Here is a 9724-nt window from a genome sequence, read left to right on the forward strand (position 1 = left end):
TTTATCTCTGCCAGAACCTGCCTCGGTCCTAGCTCTATCTTCTCAGGAGGCCCAGGACCTCCTTGAGCCACGGGATAAAGTGGAGAGGTTTTCCATGCAAACTCTGCAGCTGCTAGACCAATCAATTAGGCGTTTCGCGGTATGCAGAACCCTAGATCCAATATATGGTAGCCTAGATCCTAGTACCCAACTCTCCTATGCTGATTCCTATACCGAGCTTGGGGATGACCTGAATGGGAGTTTTAGCTGGCCTGATGCCTTGTTCAAGCTCAGTGCATGTTTGTGCACGCGTGCGTTTTCCCACAGGAGGCTGAGTTTCCTGATGTAAGTGGCCCGTCCACTTATACCAGCAGTGTTACTGCTGTCGTTGCAGCTGCTTGTCTTGTAGTCTTCCTCGAGTTGGTCATGTTCTTCGTGAAGCACCTTCCAAAGCGACTTCACAAGGCGTCAAAAGAGGACTGTTTTGATTTGGATATTACTCAGAGGGCGCCTCAAAATGAGACACCCAAGCATAGTCCACTGCAGAAGAAGGGCCCCACACAGGAAACGTCGAAGGCGGCGGATGCGCAAGAGGTGAGGACAGGTATACAACGGAGCGGAGGGTCACGGAGGGCCAGCACAGCTGGATCTTCTACAGGGGCTTCTAGGGGAGCCCCCCAAAGATCCTGTTAAAGAGCCGCCGTGCTCCCCAAGAATGAGAGTTTCTACCCAAGCATAGTACCCGCAGCTTGTTTTTTTACAATACCGGACGTAAGAAAAGTGTCAGGTGTAATCGAGTACAGTCAGACTTTAGCGAGCAGCTCCTGATGAGTACACGCAGCATCGAAGAAAACCGACGGCAAGACGCCATCCGAAAAGTGCGGCATGAAGCGTGCACTTTTCCTGACGACGAATTCTAGAAACAGTTGATACGCAAGTTAGCGAGCTTCGACAGGGCATAGCTAAACGTTTTACGTGGCGCCTGCCGCTAAGAGAGATGTGCATGCCCTATTCGCTCTCTATTCCATTTTAGTTTGCTCTTTTTGCAAACGACCGCCATACTGCATATAGTGCCTTTNCATTCTTACTTGTTGTTCGTTCTTATTTGTATAGTTAGGCTCCCAATATTCAGTGCATCAAACTGGTGGAAAGCCGCCAGTACAGTCAAACTGCAGTTGGTAGACGTCCAGTCGGGGCGCATTCAGGGCCTAACAGAACTCCTAGGCAAAGTATCATCTCGCAGCATGCAGGCTAGTGCGGCTACCGTCTCCTTAGAACTTCCTGTGGCGTCATGTCTCATCGCGGCCACAGCAGCAGCCAAAGCAGCATCGACGCACTACAGGGACTACCAGTGCAGCCCCCACTAGAGCACAGCGAACGGCGAACAAAGAAAGTGAAGTGGGCCTACAAGCCTAAGAAGGAGGAAGGCGCGAAGAGAAACGGAATTTAAAAGCTTCCAACTGCACGAAAGAGAAGGAAAGTTTCGCCAAAAAAGAAGTTGCGATAAAGGCCAAACTGGTGGTGCTGCGGCTGTACAGCACCAGCCTCGCTCCTCAAATGTACTGAAGACTGAGGTTTGATCGGCGATGTACCGGGTGCCTCAGTACGTGAACTAGGATTTCAGGCAGTTTGGTTTCCACGAGCACCAGAGCCTCCAGTAGACAGGCAACACCGTCCATAGGTAGGTAATGCTAGGCGCCTGCTATGGGAGCAGCAACGGCACCGTCAACAGTGAAACTGGCATGCAGTTCTTTCCCGCTACTAGGCTTCCGTTTTTCCTTGTGTAAGATCAACCTCCTTAGCGAGGGCGAGAAGCTTGTTGATTTCGGAATGCAGTTTTATTCCCTCCTTGGTGTTTTGCAGCATTTTCTGCGGCCATTCTGGGTCCAGCGCGCTGCAACCAAGGGACCATTCTTTGTCGAGAACGTACACTGGAAAGGGGCCTTCTTTCTCCACCCGTGTGCCGCTGATTATTGATGCCACTTCTGCTGCTGGGTAGGTGTCTCGGCTGAGCCTGCCCATTTCGCGGAGTCTCTCCAAGCGTTTTCTCAGTCTCTCAGCGCGAACAGGAGTGGGCGGTCTCCCTGTTACTGTTGCCGCTCCTCCTGGTGCTGGGTCGGTCTCTGTCCCAGGCTGCTGCAGCGGGAAGGGGATACGGCGAGAGGGATGTAACAAATGGGGGGTCAAAGCGCTATGCATGCTGTTAGCTGAAGAAACGTCCGAAGCTACGTTCGTGCTGTTGCTGCTGAGATCCGCTGGGCTTGTCCCAGTGCATTCCAACTTGTTTTGGCTTAGTGCTGCTGCGGCTACTGCTGTTGCTGCTGCTGCTGCAGCTGCTAATGGTGCAGCACTTGTACCTCCAGTTTCCCAACGTGCTTGCTGCTGCACAGGCTGCGGCTCCTGTAGCTGCGGGTCCTGATTCACTGCACCGCAAATGTGCAGCAAAGACGTTTGAGAGTTTTTCCGAAGCAGCAGGGCTCGACGAGAAGCCTCAGCTGCTTGCTGTCCTGCTGGAGATCGACGGCCAGAAGGAGTTCCCTCTTGCAGTGGAGACGGAAAGTTGCACATAGGACTCGGGGTTCTCGTAGGGCCTCCGGGAAATGCTGGGTCTACACAAGGAGCATCGGGACTTCCGCGCGGCGAACAGCAGTCTTCTCGAGTCTCAACACTAGCCGTTATTACAGAGGAGCGACAACTGGGCTGCACCTGCTGCGGCCGACAGGGCTCCGGCTGCTGAGTCTTTGAAGCGGCATGTTGCTGCTGCGCCTCCTGGTACCGATGCAGAGAAACAAAATGATCAGAGGGTGGCAGAATGTTGCCGCCGCAAAACGGGCGGGCTGCAGCTGCTGCAGCTGCTTCAGCTGCGGCCCCTGCTGCAGTTGCAGCAACCGCTTCCGCTTCCGCTGAGAGGTGAACGCCAAACAAAGTTCTCTGCATTTCAATACGCTGCTTCGCCAGTGGCGTTGGGTGCTGCTGTTGCTCTTGTATCAGCAGCAGCTGTTGCTGCAGCAGATGCTGCTTGCTTGGGACTGCAAAGTGCAGCTGCCGTCTCCTGGGAGATTCTGATCGCGTTGTGGCATATGTCTCACTCTGTGAGGCATGGGGCGTATGCGCTTGTAACCGCTGCAGCAACAGCTGGTACTGTTGCTGCTGCTGTTGATGCGGGACACAAGCGGAGAGCTGCTGGGAGATGCAGCTAGCCTGTATTTCTGCCACCGGCAAGGGAGGCACGGACGGTTCGAGCGAGTGCGGTACTCCTCGTTGCCCTATCAATTGATCCTTCAGCACCTGCTGGTGGTGCAGCTGCAGTTCTTTAGCCTGTTGTTGTTTCTGCTGCTGGGAGCTACCAGGGGTCAGGAGCTCCGGAGTACTGCGGTTATGCACTCGCTGCTCTTCATGGTAGTGACCGGCATTTTGCTGCAGTTTAAGCTGGTGCTGGTGCTGTTTAGGCTGCTGCTGCCTACGGGGTGCCCGCAAAGAGCATCCAGGACGTCCGGTGGTTAACAAGGAGCTGAGTGTTTGAGTGACGGAAGAGACCAACGATTCGGCAGAAAGAGGAACGGTATCTGCTGCAGTTGAGGCGGCAGCATCTACCGCTGCCGCAGCGAACTCTACAGCAGCAGCAGCAGCAGCAGCAACGGGAGGACTGCTAGTGGAGGCTCCTCCGTGACAGCCTCCTGAACACTCTGGCGGCAGCTGAGTCATTTGCGGATTGTCTTTGTCCANGGCGAGTGCACATTTTTCTGGGGTTCGGTACGCCTCGCATCCAACGTTTGCTCCTCCGGTCGCTGTTGGTGGTCCTGTTGCTGCTGACACGTCTTCTCTGAAGCCTGGACATTCACCTCTTTGGCAGCAGCTGTCCGCCCAGTAGCAGCGTGACCGACCGGGAGAGCAGCAGCGTCCACAAAAGAGGCAACTACGACAGCACCGGCAGCCGTCACACTAGATTGACCACCTCGTCTTACGGGTGAGATGTTGCTGCGGTGTTCGTCGAGCTTGTCGCTGTCGACCTCATTTTCAACGGAAGCAGCTGCAGGAAGCAACAAGCCACACCTCCCTGGCGCTGCGTCGAACTCCCCACCCAACAGGGGCAATACAGGCAGTTCTGAATCCTCCAGCTGTCTGCGCTGCTTCTGATGATTCTGGTTGCTCTGCAACTCATTTATTGAACTCGGTGGTCTGGAGGCTGCAGAGGGCTCCAAGAGTCGGCTGGCAAGACGAGAAGGAACCGCATTGGGCGCAGCTGCGCTCGTTGCCAGCGCTGCCGCCTTTGGGGCTGCTACGTTTTCCGCTGCGATCGTTTGTGGTTGCATTGAAGGAGGCGCTGAAGGCCTCTGCGTTACCGAAGCTGATGGAGACAAACAATGGCCTCCTGTCGCTCGCATTTGCTCCCACTGAAGCTGTCCCTCCAATGTTAGCTGCTGCTGCTCATGTAGTTCTGGCTGATGCTGCTTCCCAGAATGCTCCTGCTGCTGTCGTTGCTGCTGTAAGTCCAGTTGTCTGGTCCAATCCTTCCTGGACGCTGGGATATCAAGTAGATCGGGGCCTTCCCATTCGTCTGTTGCGGCAGCTGCAGCCCCGGCAAGGCTGACCGGTCGTGCTGCAGTCTCTAATTTCCCTTCTGCTGGTGGATTTGCTGGCTCGGTTTCTGCTTCCGCTAGCTGATATCGAGTAGGTTCGCTCGTCAACAACTTCAAATCGGGTAATGCCATGGCTGTTCTCGTAGCAAGACAGGGAACATCTCCGGTCGCATTGTGATTCGCAAAACCAACTCCTCCAGCAGGAGCGCATGTAGCTGCAGCTGCCAGGTTTGCTGTGCTTAACGGTGCAGCCAACGACGCAGCTGGTGCTGCAGCCGTATCCGCCGCACCGCAGCAGGTGCCTGCTGAAGGTCCTGTTCCACAGGCTGCACCCCTTTCAGCGCCACCACATTCTCTTGGAAAGTTAGCTGCCATGTGCGAGCCCCCTCGGCTGCTGCTGCTGCAGAACACTGAGGATTCCAATGATTTGGGGGACTCAATGGAATATGGGCCTGAAGTGCTGCATCCTGCAGACGAGAATGTCAGCGTTTCCGACTGGCCACTGCTGGCGCTGCTGCTGCAGTCGCTGCTACTGGCACTGCTACTGCGGCTGTTGCGGTTGCTGCGGCTGCTGCTGGAACCAGCCGTTCCGAGTGTAGAAATATTACAGCCTACAGAAGCTCTTGAATTCCTGCTGCTGACCCCTTTGCTGCTGCTGCTGTTGCTGCATTCGCCAATGTAGGGTGTAGACAGACCAGTGGTGTCGAGTTGACCCACCAGCAACATCAACCGCCTCTCCTGCCGCTCATGTTGCTGCTGGAGTTGCCGTTGTCTTTCGCATCTGTTTTCCTGTGACTCTTGCTCTTTTCCTTGCAACGGCTGTTGCAAACTTTGTTTTTGGAGCCGTAGCTGTTGCTGCAACTGTAAGTTTTGCCGGAACTCTCTCCGATGGGGGTTGGGGTGGCATGATCCACCAAGCAGAGTATGCTGTTCAGGCGGCAGCTCTAGCAATTGTTTTTGTTGTTGTTGTTGCTGCTGAGTCTTGTTTGATTTTTTGCTCCTGCAGCAGCATCATAAGGCAGGAAGCAGCAATGTGTAAGCTGCTTGGAAGCCTAGGCTTGTACGGAGTGCTCAACGCTACAGTACTCACCTGCGCCACCTAAGAGTGGGGAGGCACCTGCCCCCGAGACAACGAGAATTCCATCGAGGTCGTTCTACTGTTGTAGTGGCAGGCGCAGCTGCAGGCACGGTGGATGCAGCGGGAGGGCGTGGTGATTGCGCCGTTCCAGTCGCTGTGTCTCTTGTGTTTACAAAAGCAGAGGCAGAAGGCCGGGGCATCCCAACCTCAGGAAGGCTCACAAACATTGCTAGTGGCCTTGTTGGCGTGGCCGTAGCTAAGGCTACTGCTGATGCGTTCCCTGCTGTCAGGAGCGCCGCTCTGTACGGCGGTAGTTGCTGCTGCGTTTGTTGTTGTTGCCGGCAGTGTTGGCCTTAACGCCGAAGTTATCGGACCAGGAGTCTGATTCGGGGCTGGAACATGGCAGCGCTGTTGCAGCGGCTGCTTCTGTTGCTGCAGGTCGCTGCACTGCTGCAGGCACTGTCGCACGAGTTGTAGGGAAGAGCCAACGAAGAAAGGCGGCTTTTGTATTCCGCTTGTGGCTGCGAAGAGTGCGTAGTTATATGGAATTCTCTCAAGGAAATCGCCTCAGAGGTGCAGAGACACCTGGCGTGGAGCTAGAGTGGAGCTTTTTCTCTTCCTTTCCTCTCGCTATATTATCCGTTGGTGAGGATACGGGCCAGGCTCCACAGGCCGAGGTGGAGGGTTTGCAGTAGGACTGCCCTCGGTGGACCTTTGAAGTCTCCGATTAAATTTGACAACTCCCGTAGCCTGAGAAAATACTTTGTAAGCCGCGTCGGTGACACCGGGGGTCTCCCAACCCGCCACCCTGACGGTAATGCATTAGCCGAAGGGACTCGGTTGAGGTACTCAGCACTCGAGAACAGTAAAAAACCCATACAGGCAGAAACAAGCATGAAAAAATCTGTGAAACGTCAACATGAACATTTTTGCTGGTAGACTTGCGGGTTGTTAGGGTTGTACACCGCTGCCGACAGCCTCCCCTCCACAGCCAAGTGACCCACTTGCTGAAACATCAAAAAGGAGGCCGACAGCATTTGGGAAGTTATGCATCATTGTTTACCGATTGCTATATAGCCTGCTTATTTTTTTCTTTGTTGTCTTGCACCTGTATTTTGCGCGTGTAGTTCGCTAGTACGTAATCTGCAGGAGAGCCACCCCACTGCCAGGGTTGAGGCCCACAGTGTTGCAGGGCGCAACCCTATGAGTCGTGCAAAAACCGTTCGTCTCCCATATTAAAAGGGGCCGAACAAGGCCTGTGTGCAGGTCGAAACCAAGCCGTCAAAAGAACCTCTCTGTCCTTAATTACCCGTCGCAGATGCGGACGCCTGTGCCGTTCCACAACTTCAGAGGGAAATACGACGGAACGCCGAGTAGAAATGAGGTGATTCGATAGGGTGCTGTCCTCTGTTTTTAACAACAACCGTCAAACGTTGTCAGAAGACAGACACATGGCAACAAGCCCCCGCAGAAGCTATTCCAAGACCCCAAACTTCTAGGAGACCGCATCTTCCGCTTTTCCGCTAAGATGAAGGCCATGGTAAACACGTTATTCACCGAAATCTGCTTGTACGGGTTCGCACGCACATGCGTAAGCATCTCTAAGAAGTGTTTCAAGTTGCCCGCATATTCGCAGATGCGTTAAAACTGTGCCNCACATGCGTAAGCATCTCTAAGAAGTGTTTCAAGTTGCCCGCATATTCGCAGATGCGTTAAAACTGTGCCTCCCTGTCTATGATATGCATGTGATCTGATCATAGATTTAGGTATGCATGTATGCACTATATAATGTGTGTGTGTCCCGCTTCTCATGCATGAGGGCCTGGTAGTGCGCACTCAACCATGTTCTCGTGTGGCTGGATGCATGTAGGCGGGAAGTGTAAACATCCACACACTCCCAGGCTTGCGCGGAGACAAGCAATTCCGTCTTTGACAATAACCCCAGCGTGCAAAAAGCTGCCTGCGCGTTCCCATACGCTTGATGATGCGCAAGGATACAATTCATCCATCAGAAAGTAAAGAGGGGCATCAGGGATGTGTTCGTCGTCCGGTTTTTCCCCATCATTGCTCTGTCACCGCAGAAGCAGCTAATATGCCATAGGGAGAAGATATTCGCAACGTTCCCTTCTAGCAAAAGCCTGGAGGCTTCAAATATCGCATGCCTGCACCATGGGTACTGAGACCTGGTAGTGTTAGTTAGGGCTTTCGAAAGTCTCCCCCGTTTGCTACGGGGCCTATCATATAGTGCCAGAAAATGTCATGCACTGATGCTACGCTAAGCTTCACTGCCTGGTGTGTATACACTACGTAGCTCAGGCCCCCTTATCTCCGCCGCTCCGTTGCGCTAGTCTTGGCGTGCTTATTACCGGGCCACCAAAAGTTATGTTTTTGTTCACAGGCGCGGTGTATACAAGGACTTTGGCTTCGCAAAATGAGCCCGTCACAAGCGANTTATGTTTTTGTTCACAGGCGCGGTGTATACAAGGACTTTGGCTTCGCAAAATGAGCCCGTCACAAGCGATCAACCTTTTCCGGTGCAACTGCCCATGAACAGGCATTCTCGAAGCCCAAAAGTCGTTGCAGCAACACTAGCACTGACAGCAATATCCACTGGTGCAGCAGCCGCTGCTTTAGGATGCATGCACCCTGAAGACCTCCAAAGTGTCAATAATTCGCGAGAGACGAGCAGGAGACAGACGGATAAGAGAGGGAATGTGTGCCTTGGCTTCGTCAGGGGTGCGGGGCAGCAGATTGACCAACAGCGCCAGCTCAAACTGCTGCAGATCTCCTTCACGCTCAAGATGCCTGCAGTCCCAAAAGAAGCAGTAGCAGCATCTCAGCAACAAGCTGTTTGCAACAGCCAACGTGAGGGCGGCACGCATATTCACGCCGCCACCTGCAGTAGTCAAAACACCGCCAAATGCAACACTAGCAGAACAACACCGGCGGCAAGAGCAGCAGCACACGAGGATACTTGGAATAGGCTGCCTCCGTACTTGCGAATTTCCACGACAGCTGTCCTGACGGTCATCTTCCCGAAGCGCGAAGCATACTCGTAAGAAGCTTTGATTAGGCTGGTGACAAACAAAGAGTCAACAAGAACAACGCATAGCTCGTGCATCATGTATCACGTGGCCGTCCTTGCCGCAACCTAATTGACGTTACTTGGGGATAGTGGTACTATTGGGAGAAGAAAATCTTGAAGAAGCAACGGCAGCACCGACTGCCTGCGCTGCTGGTGCGGTTGCAAGCTATGACTGAGACTGCCGCCGCTGGAGGCTGCGGAAACTGGTAGTCTGCCTCACTCCTCCCCTGGTTAAAACTTCTGCAAGCTATTCATGTCATGGAAGTACTGGTTTCCAAAGCTATGTGTAAATTTGGGCCGTTGCTAAGCTCAGACGAGCTCCACCGAAAAAGACTGACTTGTGCGCCTCTGCCGGGCGGGAGACGGACAAACGGAGCTGGTCCCCTAGAATAAGCTGAAGCTCGCATAAATTCAGGCACTTGGCATTCTTGAACTCTGCAGGGAAAAAAACACTGGGCGTACGTCATCTGTATTGCAGAAAGCTACAAGGGCCCGCGTTGACCTTGTGGCGTTGGTATTGAAGCACGAGACCCACGGCAATAGGAATAGGAATTGATAAAAAAAACGCACCTGGGCCCAAGTCTCCCGCGAGGGAGTCCTGCATTGCGGGGTCCATTCTTGTTCGAGCAAGTCCAAACACGCCATACGGAGCAGTTTGCACTTGCACGGTCCTGCACTACATTGGACCTAGTCCGCGGGTGGAGTTTTAGTAAGTACAATAACAAACTACACCACAGAGTAAAAATGCATAAACGCTACTGTTTTAAGACGGTCCAGAGCACATTGCAGACAGGTCTCTGGTAGCACCTGTAGCAGGGTCAGCCGCCAAGGATGCTTTGCTGACACGGATTCTAAAGGACCGCCAGCAACCCCCAAGTCCGATTAAAACAATTATAAGGCAGCATATTGCCGAAGTGGTCGTCCAGCCTGACGGTTAGTGAAGTTATTGCTTTTCTCTCTGTGCGGGCTGGCTCCAGCCCCAAACGGGACCAAGAGTGCCTC

At 53.6% G+C, this 9724-nt stretch overlaps 3 protein-coding genes across 3 annotated transcripts in view; 1 reads left to right on the plus strand and 2 right to left on the minus strand.

Moving 5' to 3' along the window:
• The window catches only part of EMH_0009890 (uncharacterized protein), a gene marked incomplete at both ends in the record, with an annotated part of 1906 nt that extends 1007 nt beyond the window's left edge, over positions 1 to 899 (plus strand). Inside the window, 2 exons of the mRNA XM_013498788.1 lie at positions 307 to 573; positions 783 to 899. Of these exons, the coding sequence (XP_013354242.1) occupies positions 307 to 573; positions 783 to 899 (384 nt within the window). The remainder of the gene's footprint in view (positions 1 to 306; positions 574 to 782) is intronic.
• An 841-nt stretch (positions 900 to 1740) lies between these two features.
• EMH_0009900 (uncharacterized protein) lies at positions 1741 to 7236 on the minus strand (the record flags this gene model as incomplete). The annotated part of the gene is made up of 3 exons (XM_013498789.1): positions 1741 to 3439; positions 3751 to 5559; positions 7142 to 7236. The coding sequence occupies 3 exons, from the start codon at positions 7234 to 7236 to the stop codon at positions 1741 to 1743; spliced, it is 3603 nt and encodes a 1200-aa protein (XP_013354243.1).
• Positions 7237 to 8267: 1031 nt separating this feature from the next.
• EMH_0009920 (DNA-directed RNA polymerase II, putative) lies at positions 8268 to 9338 on the minus strand (the record flags this gene model as incomplete). Its single annotated transcript, XM_013498790.1, has 3 exons — positions 8268 to 8442; positions 9061 to 9157; positions 9293 to 9338. The coding sequence occupies 3 exons, from the start codon at positions 9336 to 9338 to the stop codon at positions 8268 to 8270; spliced, it is 318 nt and encodes a 105-aa protein (XP_013354244.1).
• Positions 9339 to 9724: the final 386 nt, after the last annotated feature.

Source organism: Eimeria mitis, genomic scaffold, assembly GCF_000499745.2.
Source record: "Eimeria mitis Houghton genomic scaffold, Emh_scaff371, whole genome shotgun sequence".
NCBI classification, from domain to species: Eukaryota; Apicomplexa; class Conoidasida; order Eucoccidiorida; family Eimeriidae; genus Eimeria; species Eimeria mitis.